Consider the following 18731-nt stretch of genomic DNA (forward strand, 5'->3'; position numbering starts at 1 on the left):
TTACACATGCACAGTGATCAGCAGGTACTGTACCCAAGCAAGCTGCCGCTCCCACCATAGCATAAAGTCCTGGTGTGACACAGTCTGCCCCAGGTCTGCACCAGTTCCTGAAGATGATCCAGTCATGATGGTGGTATGCCAGCTGCTCTACTCCAATCCCAACCATCCTGCCAGCCATAGCTCCAACAGCCATGCTGGGAATGAAGAGGCCTGAAGGGATCTTGAATAAAATATAGACACGTGAGTGCATCAACAAAAATGACCAGTAATGAAATTATTGATCAAACAATTAATTATTTATTATTGGAAACAAGAGAACACTTTTTCCTTATTAAAAGCTAGATCAGAAGGCTGTAGCTTTTTGGCAGCCTACAGTGATGTTCCCCATAGGCTTCTGCAGTGATTGAGTTTGTGCAACTACATGTATATTAACAGCTTTATGTAATTTTAATGTATTTTTATAGCCATTTTGAATCCTTCCTGCTGTATCACACTGAATTTGATAAATAAATGGTATTTCTGAATCATGGTCTGTTTTTAAAGCCAGGATGTTCCTGTTTTTGACTTTATTGCTTCCTCATCAGGAGCTGCTGATGGCTCTGTCATGGGCTTGAGAATAGGCTTGAGAATAGGCTTGACTGAAAATAACATCTTGAATTCAATGCCTCTCACATGAAGTACTTTACAACTTTGCTGCTACTCCTTCAGGCTAAATCAAACCAGATTTTAAATTAAATGTCACACACAGAATAAAATTTTAGAGAAAAGTGGCTGAGTGCTCAGATGCAGATATTTCTTCAACTCAGTTTGCTATGTATTATCCTGGAAGCTCTATGAATCATTACCTTCTTGTATGCTACATAGACAAGTCACAAATCATTAAAAAAAAAAAAGGAAAGAAAAAGAAGAAAAAAGGAGAAGAGGAGGAGGAATAGAAAGAGGTAGAGAAAGAGGTAGAGAAAGGACAAATGAAAAAGGAAAAGGGAAAGGGGAAAGGGAAAAAAGGAAAAGGAAAAGGGAAAGGGAAAAGGGGAGAGGGAGAGTGGGAAAAAGGGTGAAAGGCGAAAAAGGAAAGGAGAAAGGGGAAAGGGAAAAAGGGAAAAAAGGGGAAAGGGGAGAGGGGAGAGGGGAGAGGGGAGAGGGGAGAGGAAGGCAGGCCATTTTGCCTCAGCCAAGTGAATTTTTTCTTAGATGTCAAGCTGGAGACAAATTTCCTAGCGGAGAAGACAAACATTGCAAGGACTTGCAAGCATAGACTTTTTGTTATTTTTATAGAGAAAAGCTATATATATCTTCTGGATTCTAAAAATATACCTTGAGCTTCCTAGAAAACTAAACTAACAACCTTGGCATGGCCCAAAAGCATTAGTGCTGATAACAGCAGAAGCTCCTCCACAATATATTGTTAATTTTGCTGATACAATCAGATCAGGCCTTCTAAATTTGATGGGTAAATCTATTTTGTCTGTTCTTTTTCAGAATAGTTGAAACTGTCAGTTGCTTCTAAGGAATTTTAAATATATCAAATAAAGAACCATATGTCAAATAAAGAACCATATGTCAAATGAAGACCCAAACTCAGAAGTTTTAGCTAATGAACGAGCATAGTAACAACTGGCTGCCAGCTGCAGCACAAATCACGTTCTGCAGTGAAGGGCATCTTGTTCCAAACCCTCCTCCAAGAATATTACACCTGTAACATCCAAGTGCTCTTAAACTCCCACTCATTCTCTCTGCTCAAGAAATCAGCAGAACTCAATCAGTCATCCTGATTGATCTGAACACAATTTAGTAGTTGTCATCAGGGATGTCCCAAATGGAGAAAACATGACAGAAAAGCAAACTTCCAGCAATTTCCTCTTATTTTTCTGGTAACTGGCATTCTAAAGGATCTTCAGTTCAAGCTCAGTTTTTAAGAGAAAAAAAAAAATGAGATGCCTTAGCTTTGAATATGGCATACCATATAGTGTATAACTCAGAATAACCTCACATCATCTGCTGCAGTCGGATCCAGAACTAAATTCTCAGATCATGGGAGCTGTAGACAGACAGATATGTGTTTTATATGGGCTCCAGCAACCAGATACATAAAACTCGCCACAAACAGCTTTGTATATATTGAAAGCTTGGATAAATTGTTCTTGGATCTTTCATCACCCGTTTATGGGAAGGAGGATGAGCGGAAAGAAAAAGCTGCAAATCTAGAATAATCAAATCATACATCTGTCAGTCCTCCCACTCCCTCATTCTTCCAGGCTGAAGTGCTTAAAAAGATTCAAAAATAGAAGCTTTCAGCTACTTTTATATCCTTGTGAGATTTTAAATGTGTAAATCAGTAAACTGAAAGCCATTACTTCTCTGAACATAGCTACCTTGAGGCACATTAAGACATTAATCCAACAAGACAAACAACAATGTAAACAGTCCGTATCTCTGAGAGAGCTGAAAGACAGCTGCAGTGGGAATCACACTGAATTTGCTCATTGGCAGCAGTGGATTTAAATGCCCTTCCAGATACCTTTTTCACTTAATAAAACCAAAGAAAACTAGAAGGTGAAAAATAGCAAGGCTTGTCCCTCTGTTGCCACCTGGACCTGCAGAGCGAGGTGCTGGCAGGCCAGAGGACCAGCAGACATCACAACGACCCATGCATGGCCGAGGTCAGAGGCACCCAAGCCACGTCAGACAGACCATAGCTGCTGAACACAACCCATCTGTGCCTTGGGATAGAGACAGCTTCAGTGCTACATGCAAAGCTGTGGTGCCACGGCAGGCTCTGCACCACTCCCCTGTTTACCTTCATGCCAAAAGTGAATATTGTGATGACAATTTTGAACACCAAAGCCAAGGCAAGCTGCCACATGGCAGTGTAGACTCCAGGGCCAGCAGGTCTGTCAGGAATGTCATCCACCGGCCGGGTCATGTTTGGGTCATTGATGTAGTCACAGAGTTGCGAGGACTCCAGGGCACCGCAGTCATTGAAGAGCTCCGAGATCAGCTCACTGGTGCTCCTCCGAGTGTAGGGGTTGGGGTAGGCGATGATGGCAGTGATAGCCGTTATCGCAATAACCTCCAGGACTGGGTATTTCCCAAGCCTGGTGGTTTTTCGTCTCCTGCACCAGGCAATGTTGCATCGGATAAAGAGGGTCCCCCAGAGGCCACCAAAGACGCCGAGCAGAATGAAGGGGAAGAGCTCGGCCATGTACCAGGGTGTATGGTACTCCACGTAGAAAAGGACCAGTCGGCTGTTTCCAAAAGGATTGATGGACCTCAGTGTGAAGGCAGCCACAAGAGCAGCAAAAAATGACCTCCAGAGGGTTTTCAGAGGAAAGTAATAACTGACCTAAAACCAAGCAGAGACAGTAAACACTTCACTGAGTGTGATGGAGGACATTGGATTTAATTATTTGCTTGAGCACTGTGCACAGTAGGCTGCTGTAGCATTTAATCTGTGACTCTGCATCTGACTGTACTGAGAACACCAGTTGTTACCACAGTCAGAACTTGTTCACAAAGGTATTAGAAAGGCATTTTGAGATTTTGGTTATGGAGCAGCAACCAGTGAAAAATCAATGAACCTAAATTCAAAGTTGCTGGCTAGAGAGGGTAAGACAGGTGCTCAGCAGTTCATCCCATGCAGCAGCTATCAGAAAGCCATAGAAAATTCAGCACAGTGATACATTTCCCGATTGAATCATTTTATTTGTTTTCAGGAAGCCAGTGATCACCTTTTACTCAAATTATGCTAAAACACCTGGCTATTTCTTATTACTAGAAATCAAAGATTATTTTTGCTTTAGAAGAAAAATAAGCATATAAATATTTGAAAAATGAAGAGGACTCTTAGAAAAAGACATCAAAAGAAAATATATTTACTGAAACAAATGAACTGCCAGGTCTCACCTCTTCCAGACTAAAAAGTACACCTCCAATTGGAGCCCCAAAGGCAACAGAAACTCCTGCGGCTGCCGCGGCTGAAAGCACCTACAAAGCAAATATTTATTTACAAGGCATAAGTCCTTTGAAACACTGAGTATCTGGAAAGGGAAATAAAGGATGGTTTGAGCCAAACTCACCTCTCTCCTCTTTCCTTCATTCTTGCTGTACTTTGAGAAGAGGCTGCTGAAGAAGTTTCCACAGCAACAGGCCACGTGGACTAAGGGCCCTTCTTTCCCAAGGCTGAGGCCTGAAGATACCACCAGAACCAAGGTGACTGTTTTGATTAAAAGTGTCCACTTTCCCAGGTAGCCCCTAATAATGAACCCACTCAAGATGGTTTTTATCTGGAAAGCAGGAAGAACATATTGAAGAGCTGAAGAAACCTGAACTACTCTGAACTTGCGAATGGAGTTAAAACCTCAGCAGAATTAAAAATTACAGACTGCTTGAAAAGAGACAGTGATGGAGAGAAAGGAACCCTAGGTACGGCAACTTTCCCACAGCGATCTCTGAGCAGGGGTTAAGCAGACCACACTTTTACTGTTATTATGGGTGGTCCCCTGCGTCGGTAAGGAGCCTCACAGAGATCAATAGAAATGTGAAACTCTTACATATCTTCTTGGCTTACAGGATCAGAGTTAAACTAGACTGAACTTTAACAAAGCAGAAAAAAAGCAAATAAACAAGCACAGGCTTTTCCCAGTTAAAACAAGGGGGAAAAAAGTTCTAAATATTTGGAATGGCCATGAGATAAAAGCATGCAAGTATTATGAAATGAGAAAGTCCAAGAGATCTTATTTTTACACATTTCCTCTTAATTTTGCATATAAGTGGCTTGGATAGAGTGCAACGCACATGCATTAAACACATGCTGCAGGGAGATTTGGATTTGGAAACTAGCTCTGGAAAGGAACTAGAGTTGAGTGTTACCCTCACATGTGATTTACCCCTCGATAACAATGATGGGGGATGTGGAGGGTCATGCCCACTTTTAGCAGCAAAAGTGGGAACTAGAATAAGGAGTTGTATTGTCATTGAAAGCCAAACCTCTACTTTATTAACTATGGCTTTAAAACAATAATTAAGAAAAGGAATTGACTGAGAGTGTTTAAATAATAGTGGTTTTGCTGGATTCTTCTTAACAGCAAGTACTATTAAAAGCATTTCTTGCAAACAAATATAGGTATCAAGTAAAACTGATTTTGAGTGGCGTAAGTGGTTCTGAAAATTGTTTTCTATAAACTAGATTTACAGTTAACCAAGAAAAATGTTTAAACATACTTAGAGATGTATCAAATATGTAACAAATGTGACTACTTTGAAACATGGAAATTATATAAATATTTCAAATTATTTGCAGGTGTGGTTTTTTGTTTGTTTGTTTTGTTTTATTTTTCCCCTATTTGGCTATGGAGCTCTTGGATGCTTCTCCTAGAGGTAAAGAAAAAAGCATGCAAAGATTTCTAAAATTTGGGCTGTTGGTTCTGTTTGCCAAATTCCTAAATAATAATCTCAGTGGTTCTGTAGCACTTCTAACAAAAGATTGCTATGATTTCAAAAAAATGGAGTAGTTAAGCTGCTTTAATTACAGGGGTCCACCATTCAATGACTCAATATGGATTTAGGCTCAATATACAAAATATCAAAAACTCAGTAGAGATTTTGGCAGTCCTAATGCTGTCATACCAGCATGACATTGTGTACAAAGACACGATTTGCAGAAGATGGACAGCCAGGCACTTTTCAGACATCCCAAATGATGGGCATCTTGCATCTTAAGTTGCTTAGGAAATTTTAGATTTGTTGTCCTCCCCTGTTATTTTACTTTGCTTTTGTTTTAAAGCTTTGCCTAAAAATTTCTATCTTGTAACTGGTCCAAGTAATTTCGTCCAAAGAAAACACTGTATAATCTCCTCATAAGTGCCTTAGATACAAAAAGTTGGACCCCATAAAATGATGACCGGGAGCTGTCAGTTTTTAATTCAATATACATACTTCTTCATTGCCAGAACTTAACAAGCCACAGTGGCACTTGAACATTTTCTGCTATGAAAATTTTTGATAGGCAGGTTAGACAAAAGAATGATGGCACAAGAGGTGGAAAGACAATCTTCTTGTTCCTAATGCTACCTGATAGTACAGTTCTGGAATAGGAAAAGGCAGCAAATGATCTTTTTTTCTTTTTTGGTTTGTTTTTTGGATGTCCATCCATAAAGAGAAACTCACCTCTGGGATTCCAGAGCCACAGGCATAGGGAGCAAACACTCTGACCAGGGAGACTGCCAGGAAAGCAAAACACAGAGCCCACATAATGTATAGAAAATAGTTTAGAATGTAAGCACTTGCACCCTAGAAAAATAACAGTAACAAACATTGTTAGATAAATACAGGTTGGTAAATCTCATCCTTCTTCTAGGGATCATGATGGCATGAATCCTGGTCTTTTCATTTACATGCCAGCTGCATGTAAATGCATTTGTATTTGGCTCAAGAAGGACAAATAATAAACTCATAAAAAATATTTGCTACCTATGTGGAAAAGCAACGTATTAAGATATAACTAACACAATCCGTTCAGTTGGTTTGCCAGGGACACAAACACCTTAAACAGAGAATTTTTCAAGCACTGAAAAATAAAGCCAACAACAAAAGTTCCAGGACTTAAACAAATATGTCATAAGGGCAAAAGGAATTGGTAATAAAAAAGCACATACTGAAGCAATCTGCTGTGTTCATCCCATGGCAGGTGACAGGACATGAGACCCTGATACATTTCTGAGCGCTGGTATTCAAAGGTCAGATGCTGATCTTTTCAAACTGTATCCCTGTGCATATTAGCAGCCAGTTTAGTTAGCCAGTGGAAGGGTGAAAGCATAAATAAATCCTTTCTGTAACACACTATCTATGATACAGTTGAGAATAATTTGAAAACACAGTATCTTTACAGACCCCACTCACACACATCACAATCATTTTCCCCCAACATTTTAAAAGTATTCCAATCATCAATAAACACCAATCTGCAAGCTGAACATCTTTACTGACAGAATGGAAATGCTGATGATCATTAGCTATACTTGACTGTGCAGTAGTAATATAGCAAAAGCATAGCCAGTAGTGATCTTCAAGTTTTCTACCTGCCTCAAAGGTCAAGCAAAAATTGTGGTTAAAGTCTGCCTTAAATTACGTCTCCTTCTCCACAAGCAGAATTTTGAGAAGAATTTTGAAAACCCCACCTACACAAACAAAAGAGAACCTAGTCAGAGGCATTGGACTAATGCAAGGAGCTTAAGCCTTCAAATAATCTCCTCCAGCAACACGACACTACAGAATAAAAAATAAGATGAACCTCAGTGCATGAACTGGTATGAAACCTTCACCTCTAGGTGAACTCTTACTACCGGATGCAAGCCCAGCTGCTGAAGAACATCAAGGCTCTTGCCTTTGCTCTGCAGGACAGCAGCCTAGATATCAACATTATGGTAAATCAAATAGAAAAATAGGCATTAATCAGTTGTACCATGGCTTCTGTTAATAGAGCTGGCCAGACCCAGTTCCTAGTCATAATAATAAAATAATAATAATTTAAAAATATATTAAAAAAATAAAAAATAAAAACACTAGTACTGGGAGGTCTTTGTGTTTGCAAGCCTGAAAGAAATCAACCTTTAACAACATGAAGGTTTGCTAAGCCTCATTTTCCTGGTCTCTATCCAATTGAAAAGCCCTTACCCTTGTGGATATATTTGAAAGAAGGGCAATTTGTTAAGCTCCTCTTATGCTTGCTGATGTTTGCATCTGGCCTTGCTAATAAAAGCAGAAGAGCAGTACAATGTCATCCCCTAGTGCCCTGGAGACTAGGTAGTCACAGGTCCCACACTTACAATGATTGACATCTGTCTATAGCAATCATGGATCTTTGTTGCTACAGCTGAAGATAGTCTCATTTCTTCATGAATGTCTTCTCCTAGTGCTTTCAATTACAAACAGCTATGACAATATTTACTCTTCCTCTAAAGAGAACTCTGAATATGTTGCCCCAGGGCAAAATACTCATCTATGGATGTGGATTAGCTCCAAAGAAGACCAATGCCATTACAAAAATTTGCCCTACAATGTTGAGGTAAAGCTGCAGTTCTGCTTCTAAATTCACTTCAGTCAAATTAATTTTGTTTCCTTTTGCTTCCTCTTCTTTCACAACTCAGAATTCAAATGAAAACTACGCCAGCTCATTACTGCAATCGCGTTTACACCTAGTCCACTGTGGCAAGACCTCACAGGAGTCCATATGGCCTGTTCAGTCTTGTCCCTTGGGACAACTCTCATTGTTACATTCTCCAGATATCTTGCATTCTACAGGTCCAGATGAAGCAGTTTCTAATGATTAATAACAAAACCTTTGGGAAGCTATTTAGTAGTAACTCAATATAGCAAATGGATGATTTCTCATCCATTATATGTTGTTAGTAAGGCCCTGAAATCAGTAAAATTCTACACTGGAATCAGAGACCAAAAAAGCTCATCAGTAGAGATGATCCTGTTAAGACCTTTCCCACCAATGGCTCAGAGGACTCACCCTAGCAGCAATAGAGATGAAGCAAGCCATAGAACTGAGCAAAACTTTATATTTTAGTTTGCAAGTACCTAGCAATATTTCAGATCTTGTTTCAGTCCAATTTAGGTACAAATGGAACAAAATTGAATACAACTCTCATAAACTCCAAATACTGAAATAAAACACATCGCTCAGGATGCAACCCATTGCTGGCCAATACTTGTTTTCTACAGAAGCAAAGAGCTCAACTCTGACTCAGCTGGAGATGTCACAGCTTACAGATTCCCTCCTGTGGACTTTACGACAATGTATGTCCTGAGGGCTCACAAGACTGACAGATTCAAGGCTGCAAAGTTGGGAAGTGCGTCCAAGATACAGAGAGGTTTCCTTGTCTTGCAAGTCTCGGCTTCGTGACAGGAGATCCAGCAGCCTAGGCATGGTCCTGGGCAACCTGCTGTAGGTGGCCCTGCTTGAGCAAGGGAGTAGGACCAGATTACCTCCAGAGATCCCTTCCAAACAAAATCATTCTGTGATGCTGTAAAGATGGAGTGTTATGAGCCACGTCCAGATCCAGTGTCATGAGCCACAGAAAACATATGGTCCTTCCCTCTAACTTGGACAGACACAAGGCATTAGAAACAGAGTCCTCAGCTCCAGTGCAGTTGAGGTTAGGATCAAACTGGATCTGCAGAAGCTCTGGGGCTCTAGATAGTGCCAGCAAGCTAGCTGAAGTAGGTGGCATCTGTTGCGATTTACACACACACAGCTCCAGTGAATTTGAAGGTTTTGAAACTCTTGCATCACAGCACTCTTCACGTGCTCTTTGGAAGCAATTCATGACCAGAGGAATGAAGGGTACTGTTGGCCTACAAAACAGTGATTAGGGAAGAAAATACAGCCTGGAGTGTTTCTCACGTGCTATTATGTTTTCCATAACAATTTATATCAAGACTCTGCTTTGGGCTCATTTTATAGAAGGACTAGAATGAAACCATTTTTCAAGAGATAACATAAGAAATGTCACAATTTTCAGCGAGAACATATGTACAGGGTTTATCACAGACACAAATCAGCAAAACCACAAGGAAGAACTGGTCAAAATCTTAGTCCTCGAAATGCCAAATTTAGTTGGCTATGATGAGAAAGAGTCACAGTCAAGCATGAAAACTAAGACATGCCTGCACAGAGTACCTTTAGGGAAATTGCTCTGAGAACTTTTTGTCTAAAATGTGCTCCAAATTAGTCTTTCTGTGTACTGCTGTTTTATAGGGCAGCTACCCAAACACAGAGTGCAAAGTCAAGCAATATTATATATTTAGGATATATGTATATATATCCTGAAACTCAATAATTTTCAGTGTATTTTGATCCCTCCTAGAGTCCTTTACAGCTACAAGATTCATGTAAAACATGCCTATATCATAAGCCTTTTGCTACAGAGCAAAATTTTTGCTTGCCAAATTCACATTTCTATGGAGGTATTATTGATCTTTGCCTGGGATTTCTATGTAACAGTAATAGACAGCCGTCTTTTTCGTATTACAGCATCCATGGCAGTTAGAGAACTACAGATCTTAGAGCCACCTTTGTTTTGAGAAAGAGCCTAAAACTAAGCCAAAAAGATTTTTTTTTTTCCCACAGTGACAATATACTAGGAGGTCAGAAGACCAATTTGTATATAAAGTGAGCAGCTTTACACTGTCCACCTAGATGATACTTTTCTTCTAGGCCACAGCATGCAATAGTCATGACTGCTGAGTTTGTGTAGCAGGTGAAAGCAATAAATTTTCTCAAGGATATGCTCTGTTTAAATATTCCAGCCTTTCAGAGTAACAGCATGTCAAACACATGCACAGGATTTCCAAATCCCATAACAATTGTAACTTTCTCCCCCTTTTTAGCCTTCCCACATATTTTGTTCGCTTAAATTACAACCTTTTCCCCAGTCCTGCAACTTTATACCAGGGTAATATTTCTTCAGTGGTGCAAAGACACAACCATCGGAACCATCTGTTTATGAAGAAAAGTGCAGACCTAGGAAACCTCTGGCAAAGGGAAGTTTGACATTGTGGACTGGCAGCTGTACAGAGAGATTTCTGCCTGTGATTAAGTGGTGGGAATGTTCAGGAACAGTGAGCACCCCACTACTTTCACTACGGTTAATTAAAAGCATGGAAAATTGGGCTATACGTATTCACAAACACTCTCATCTAGTATTACTTTAACTATAAACCTAAAGCAGCACTGAAGTGAATGTGAATGACAAACTTGTACAGCAACGAAGGCTTCCTGAAACATTTTCTACAGGACCAGACGACATCCAAACTGCAAAAAGATCTGAGACAATCTCTCCAAGTCACCCAGTTTTTACTTGCCTGGCTGGAGAAGATTTAAGCCACTGAAGTATATATTTTCTTCCCTATTAGTTACTAAACTGAAATATCAAGTATTACAGAAAAGAGACTTCCATTACAGACTTCGGTATTCCATAAGCCAATTATCCTCAATGTCACATCCATCCTACCCCCATGTCACATTCAATATTGCCCGCTAGACACCTATAGAAATCAGGGATTCTTTTCAACCTAATAATTCTGACCAAAAAAAAAGAAAAGAAAAAAAAAGAAAATAAAGAATTGTGAAGGAATCAGTATTGTCCAATACACTGAATAGTTTAGGTGGAAATAAAATGTCATAAAAGTATCATCTGCCACAAAGTGTACAGAAAGGCTACTTTTAATATCTAAAAAGCAAAACCTTCCTTTTTTTTTTTTGCTCTGAAACAGCATTATTTGTATTTAAAATTACTACAATAAAAAAGAAAGGATAGTAAAAAGTTTTTTCAATATAAGTTTCGTATCAATCTGGATCAGATTTTTCCCCTCCTGTACTCGCCCCCTGCAAATTTTTAAATTTGGCCACTTCCCAGTAAGCCCATTATTTCCCCAGTGTTCAGCACTATCTAAATATTTTGCTATCCCATAAAGAAATTGATTGTAAGGTCACAACAAGCAGTTTTTAGTAGTTTGCAGTACAGTTCAAAACATCTGAACACATAAAATCCATCTGCAACCATCAACATTTGCTTTTAAATATATTTGTCAGGGATGATCTTTTTTTCTCATATAAAACTGTGTTTAAAAGAAAAGTTTGGATAGCGGCTAAGGTCCCCCGGTGATTATGTTATGAGTGTTATGAAACACTTTTGTTTTAATACTGATTTAAAAAAAAAAAAAAAAAAAGAGTGAGATCTTGCAGTTTTCCAATTTCTATCACACATGACACTGTAACAATGGGACCTATCCCAAGTTATGCAAATACTGTTTGTGGTAATCAAAAAAAAAAAATCCCACCAACACTCTCAGTTCATGACTCCGAGAGAAACTGTCTGGAGGGAACATCAGCAAGTATGAAAAAGGGCATTCCCTGGCCTGCTTTGACCCCAGCCTAATCATGTCTCCCATACCTCAGACTGGTTTACAAGAAGTTCAGACCACTTCTGCCACTGGGGACATTTGTCCCTGTCATCAAATGTAGTTTCATTAGACGTCCAGCAGCACTGCTCGTGGCTGTACCAGAAGGCAGAGAGGCAGACACCCTCCTTCAGGTCTGTCATCCAATCCACAGCTAAATCTATCACTCCAGCTAACGTGCCTGGAAAAAAAAAGAAATGCAGAAAAATAAGCTGTGGCATAAAAAATACCAAGTCATAAGAAAAATATATCTACTTATAATAAAAGCAAAAATACATGATGTGGGGCAGCAGCTGTAACATAAACGTGAATACACCAAAGAACTGGGAGAAACAGTGAGCTTGCAAAGAATCAGCCACACCAACAACGTGTTGTCTGACTTTCAGTGTTCTCTCATAAAGCATTTATTTTAAATACTGCTATTTTCATACTGGCCAGGTGCCAGATAGGGATGGCATAACGAACATTGGGCCCGATCCTGCAGCCTGTTCCAGGCAGGTGCACAGTTTGACAGAGACCAGCAGGACGGTATGTAAGTACTAGGCTGCAGGGCTCAAACCCCCCTGGGTGTATTTCAGGGGCAGGGAGGAAGAAGATACTGTTGTTTTCCTATAGCCTTCCTGGTCCCAAGACAGCAACATTTTAAAGGGATGATTTCAGTACAAAAACAATACGGATGCCAAATTCTGCCTTGTGAACTTAATGGAATTCGACTCTCGATGCGTACATTCATTACCAATCCAAACGCACAGAATAAAATTACCCTTCAAATCCTCCCTTTACAGAAGTAACCCTTATTTTAGCTTTGTCTTGGTAACTACACAGAGCTACGGCGACATCCAGTGGCTAGAGGATGCAGAAGTGTAAACTTCATGTGGCGAGACCCCAGTGGAAATCTTGGTTTTCCAGGGTATTTTGTCACAGATGATGATGACCTGCCACAGCACTGGCACTGTCAAAGCAGATGTGTCCCCACAGCCACTAACGCGGTACCAGCAGGAAGGCAGAGGCCAGAAGAAGCCAGAACACAGAAATGGCAGGCTTACATGTGAACCCTATATGCCTGGTTTGGAAAAGCATTAAACCACCAACTGATAGTAAATTCATGTAATGTTTTCCAAACTGCCCTGAGGTACAACGGAAGGAGTGAGTTTGTTTCACAGGTAGAGTTCAACAACATGTTTGTTAGTCATCCTTAGTACAATTTCAAGGAAACCGGTAAAGAATTTGAACAGAAATCGTCGGTTCATTTCAGTAGGGTTAAAATACGGGAAAATATTTTGGAAAATGAAATGGTATGGTTTCTGTTTCCAGAACTTCTAGTCTTGTGACTCCTGCTGGGAATTCAATCAAATGAAGTGGGTAAGAAGGGGGGGGAGGTTGCTCCTCTTTCCCCTAGTAGCTAGGGCACACAGGTGGCTTCAACAGCAAGTTCATTGGACCTGGAAATAAAGATTTCTGCTTTTCATTTCTGTGAAGGAAGAAGAAGGAAAAAAAGAAAAAAACACAACCATTTCAAAAAATTGAGGCATATACAACATGTTTTTTATTCACAGAACAACAACAAAAAAGATCAAGTGTTCACAGAGCCTTATATATGTCTTCTCACTTCCTTAAGAAGGATAATTGTCACCACACTGACAAGCAGTACAACTTTAACAGTAATGCAGAATTTTAGTTGTATAGGAATTGTCTGAAGAAATATATTCAGATATTAGATAAGACCACAGAAAAAAAGGCTACAGCAGGGAGTAGTGATGCCTGTATCAGCAATTTTCTTTCATGCAGAGCTTGGCTTTCTCTTGTTTAGCCTTTCCATTTTCCCAAATTTCTATGGAAACAATGAACAGTGTTTTTTAGATGATGGGAAATCATTGTGTTGCTAGTAACATCAGCATGTGTAATTTAGTGAGTTTTACAGTAAACTCTAAATTCTCCTCCAGTTCTCCGAGTTTCAGGAAATAGCACAAAGAATCCTCAGCCCTTAGGCATCAGCCCCAAATGCTGCGCCTCTTGCATCTGTTGATGGACCTTTATCATTCTCTCTAGTCGCTCCAGTCTTCAAAACTCACATCATGTGTAATCAGGCAGTTGAATATTAATGCTGCATAGCAGAAGGGGCAAAGGAAAGCAGGCTTTTGAACGTTTTTCCCCGATACAGTGAATAACAGAGTGTGGAAAGAACATTCAGTTCTCTGATACAACAAGCTCACATACACCACAGTTCCTCTAAGGAATTGTACTCAGTTATGCAGCTGATCTAATCCATCTTGCCGAATGCTTTGGGATCCACATAAAGAGGAAAATGCTATGTATGTACACAAAATTTACAGAGAAGAAAATCATGAGAGGAGAAGGCCAACACTTGCAGGTTAATGGTACAATAGTTATTGATGTTAAGCCACATGACCAGAGCTAGAATTTTTACAAATTCTGAATCTTCGCAACTTTAAGTGGAATTAATGGAAGTAGCAGACTGTTCAGCATCTCAGTCCTTTCATTTCTTGTGCTTATCATGGCTGTCTAGACATGTCACTGCATTGCTGTAATATAGCCTAAATTTATCTCCATACTTCATTGAAGGAGCTGAACTTGCTCCCCGGTCTATGTATCCTCCTGCCCAGAATGAAAAATAATGAGCCTCCAAAGCCAGAAAATGTTGAACTTCATTTCAGATAATAGCCTTCTACCTCTCTCCTTCCTTTTCTTTTTTTCTTTTTCTTTTTTTGGTTGATGATGGCCACACATCCTTTTTAATGCTCTAATAAGAAAGCTAAAATTTTGCTTTGAGAACATATTTTTCCACATAAACCCGAGCAAGAAAACGGCATCACTCAAGTGGCATGGGACTGAAATACATAAGGGATTATTGCATATCCAGTTCCAGTATTGGAGCATTTTAGCATCAGTATGATTGTATTTTCTGATGCATAGTTTTAGAAAATCAAGACTTTTGATCACCTTCTGTAAATAGCATAAATAGCACGTACCTTCAGCTGGCTAGTAATGGTTAGGTTGGGGGATGATCATGGATATGTGAGCAGGAAGGGCAAAGTAAAAACTCAGCATTCCTTAAAAAATGAGTCCCTAAACATCTGGCACTCATACCCCAAATTTTTAGGCTCTTTTGCCCTTACATTGCTTTGTATTTCTCCATAAAGTGTGCAGCCTTCCTGACTGAGACCGTTAGTACTCAGTATCTTTTTCTAGAGCATCTTGTGAGCTTTTCATCTGATTTTCGCAGTGAACAGCATTTGTGGGTGTTACTGCTCCTTTCCCCTTTCTAAAATGAGCAAGCTCTGGCTCCCAAGGCCTGATTTCCAGAACCTACTCAGTGCATTTCCATGTAACAGTGTAATACACTGTCTTCTCCCTCCATTTAGCGCTTAAGTTTTGAAATGCACGTTGTGAGTACATAGCTCTGAAAGAGCCGTGGGGCTACCTATGTCAGGCTGCAGTGGTAGCGAGGGGCTCCACTCAGGCTAGTTTATGTGTGTATGCTCACACATTCATTCATGAAACTTAGGTCTGATCCCAAATGGTCACTCTTAAGTTCTTAAAATACTTCGGTGTTGCTCAAAACATACAGCTCTAACTCTGAAGCTGGCTGTGCTGAGAGTAGGAGGCTGGAGCAGACTTCCTCTGGAGTTCCCCTTCCTACCTACGCTTTTATGGGACTAACAAAGAATGCCAAAAATAGCCTGACTGAGGGCTACTCCCAAACAGGATGGTCCTGTCCTTCCTCCCTCCATCGGTACCTTCCCATAAGCAATATTTTGCTTGTGTGTATGACCCTGTGGTGATCAACCCTGCTGAGCCGACAGATCCAACTGAAAACATATCTGGCCAAAATCCATTTTCCCCACCAGGACACTCCCCAAGTCCAACCCCCTGTGCAGCTGCACACACACAAGGCAACAGGACCCGATGGCAGGGCACCAGAAGACAAGGATCTTTCCCTTCAGCCACATCAGCTTGTGCTGACTGCAGAGGTGCAGCCCTTAAAATGTTGCAAAATCTGAAAGATTCAATTGACCAAATTATTGGGACTTAGGCTGCTAGATTATTTAAACTAACTTTAAACTCCTGGGCCTGAGTAACTTTTCCAAGTGCCTTTGAAAACACATGGAGGCTCCTGCCAACCCTCCCCTCCAGAGCCCCACCTTGCTGGCCTCTGTCCCCAGCAGGGGTGCAGCTGGAGCAGGGTGTTCCCCAATCCCTTCATGTCCTGGACAGTACTGCTGCTGCTTTCCCCCTCCTCACCATCCACTGTCCTTGCCCCTGGAAGTGTCTGGACTCAGCTGCCCAAGACACAATCCCACAGCCAAGCCAGGCTGTTCCCCAGTGCAGTGCTGCTCCCCTCAGAGCAGAGGCAGCTTCTGCCCATGCATCAGGGCAAGAGAATGCCATGGAGAAGCAAGGCTGCTGCAGAGCAAGAGGCAGGCAATATTTCTGAGTAGGTAATATTTCAAGCAGAGAGGGGAAATGACTCGACTGCATCACCAGCTTCATCTCCTCCCTCTCCAAACCTGGTTTAGAAACCTCATCCACATATCAATAATCCCCACATCAAAGGGGTGCTTAACCACTTGCTGAGGCTGAGGTGGTGACTCTCCACCTTTGTCCTGTCACAGAAACACTGGATGCACAGAGCACACGCATTGTTTCAATGGCAGGCAAAGTCTACAGCCCAAATCACAAGCATGCAAATAATTTTTGTTCTCTCATTGATTCACAAGAACTTGCTCCAATTTAAAAACAGACTAGTCTTGACTCTGAGGTAAAATGTGTTGTTCTGCACCTGTGTCGTTGAAAAGGTTACAACAGCTAATGCATCTCAGCTCCAGCTTACCCTCAATAACCTTCTATTCCTAGAACTGGATGTATCAGCATTAGAGCTTTACCAGACCTCTTCATTTCTGGGTTGCGACAACCTAGAGGATGTCAGAACGAGCTTTCATTGCGAGGTAGAACTGAAACAAACCTTCTGGCACGTGTTTACTATAAAGGGAGCATGTGAGTGTATACTACATTCTCTGTATGACCAAGGGGTTTACCAGCTGGCCTGGGGGAGGCCATTGTTGAAGGTTCACTCTAACTTTACTTGCAAGCAGAATTCCCCATCCTAGACAAGGGCAAACCCGGGCTTTAAAGGCAGTTCGGCAGCTCTGGTAGTACACAGTCTGTCAGACTTTCTTCCCATCTCATTCTCCCATCAAAACTTTTGTGGAAACAAATGTATCTCTATAAAACAGCATAATTTGCCAAAATGTCACTTCAGCTATGTTTTCTCAAAAACTTCCCCAGTACTTCTGACACTCCTGAACAACTATGATAAACATATTAACTTGACAGTTGGCAAGCAGGAAATTCACGCTGCTTGGAAACTGTGAAGCTTTGCATCAAGCTTCCACCAAGCAGTGTGATACAAGAGCACCCTGACATCACTGAAAAAGCATTAAAAATGGCAGCTGTTTCAACTTGGTAATAGAAGTGCAGCTTTCCAAGTTGGAAGATGTGCTAAACTGAGTAGAAGACAGGAGCAATTCAGGCAATTAATGAATTTGCCATCTGATTTTGAGCAGGCTGTTAAATATGTAATGTCTGTCTGGCTTGGGAGCAAATCCAGAACTGTCTGAAACTGTATTTTCCCTTCATGCATGCGTAAAGAAGATAATCCAGTGAACATAATGATTTACAAAGCTCCCCTTTGATTGTACACAACCACCATTTTCTTCACCCTCATTATAATATCTACTTGCAGAGTTCAGTTAAGTGAAGATAAGGAAAAAAACTCTACCAGTAAAATTGACTAGTGTCAGTCAAAGATTCAGAAAGCCAAAGTAGTCCATTGAGTGTAAAGTCCATGTAAAGATGCATATTTTCAAAAGCAACAGAAAAACCTCTCTACTGGAGAATAACATTTTTCTAGGTCAGCACTCAGCAGGAGATTTTGCAGGCGGGTATTTTTTATTAAGTATTATAACTGCATGGATACATAACTGCCTTTTTAGCTTGAACCATCAGTGAACAGACAATGAAGTAAAAAGAGAAACAGATGGCACTGCAGCAAATTTTGGTGAAATGGTTCCAGGCATAACGAATGTTAACACACACGTACCTGCCAATAGTCCTATGAGAAGCATTACAACCCATCCTGACCAGGCATCCAGCAAACTCTTGATGAACTCCCATATGGATTCCTTACTTTTGCTTGTAATCTGAAATAATACATATAGAGGGATACGTTGCTGATTCAGGCTGACAGAGTTTTAGTGCACTGCGTTTAAACCAAAAAAAAAAAAAAAAAAAAAAGAAGATTTAACCTACTCAGAAGTGTATACAATTCCTCTACTCTCTACTCTCTCCAGTCCTAATTACTTTTTTGTGATGCTCTGCCATTTAAGTTGCCAGAAGCAGTTTCATATTTACAAACTCAAGACATCTTGTGTCCATATTTTCGTAAGTCCTCCTCAAGTGATACAATAAAGTAGGAAGCAAAATCTTTGGAAACCTGCTTGTTTCTCTCACAGCCAGGATGCCTGTAACTTGGGGTGGAAATGCTGCCTTTACCTTTCTATGGCGGTCAGTATCGCGTGATTTCTCTCGCAGCCAGTCAATGGTGTGGAAGTCTTCGTAAGTCCCAACGTCGGGGAAAGGCTCATCCAGAAAATCCATCAGGTTGCCAGAACCATTCATTTCTCCTGCATTGACCATATTAGTGTCTGCAAGTAGGGGAAAAACAAGAATTTTAATAAATCTGT

At 40.5% G+C, this 18731-nt stretch overlaps 1 protein-coding gene across 7 annotated transcripts in view; it reads right to left on the reverse strand.

The window, feature by feature from the left end:
* CLCN4 (chloride voltage-gated channel 4) overlaps positions 1 to 18731 on the reverse strand; it is a 47527-nt gene that overhangs the window by 14681 nt on the left and 14115 nt on the right. For 6 of the 7 annotated variants that reach the window (XM_083846963.1, XM_083846965.1, XM_083846964.1 and 3 more), the window contains exons 2-9: positions 18541 to 18692; positions 18089 to 18188; positions 11961 to 12148; positions 6166 to 6288; positions 4077 to 4283; positions 3904 to 3984; positions 2798 to 3343; positions 34 to 220 (exon numbers count right to left, since the gene is read on the reverse strand). In XM_083846963.1, coding sequence (XP_083703089.1) covers positions 34 to 220; positions 2798 to 3343; positions 3904 to 3984; positions 4077 to 4283; positions 6166 to 6288; positions 11961 to 12148; positions 18089 to 18188; positions 18541 to 18692 — 1584 coding nt within the window. Of the gene's footprint in view, positions 1 to 33; positions 221 to 2797; positions 3344 to 3903; positions 3985 to 4076; positions 4284 to 6165; positions 6289 to 11960; positions 12149 to 18088; positions 18248 to 18540; positions 18693 to 18731 lie in introns of those variants that run through there. The other variant, XM_083846969.1, reaches the window with a different exon arrangement.

Source organism: Anser anser (genome assembly GCF_964211835.1).
Source record: "Anser anser genome assembly, chromosome: 1".
In the NCBI taxonomy this organism is placed as follows: Eukaryota; Metazoa; Chordata; class Aves; order Anseriformes; family Anatidae; genus Anser; species Anser anser.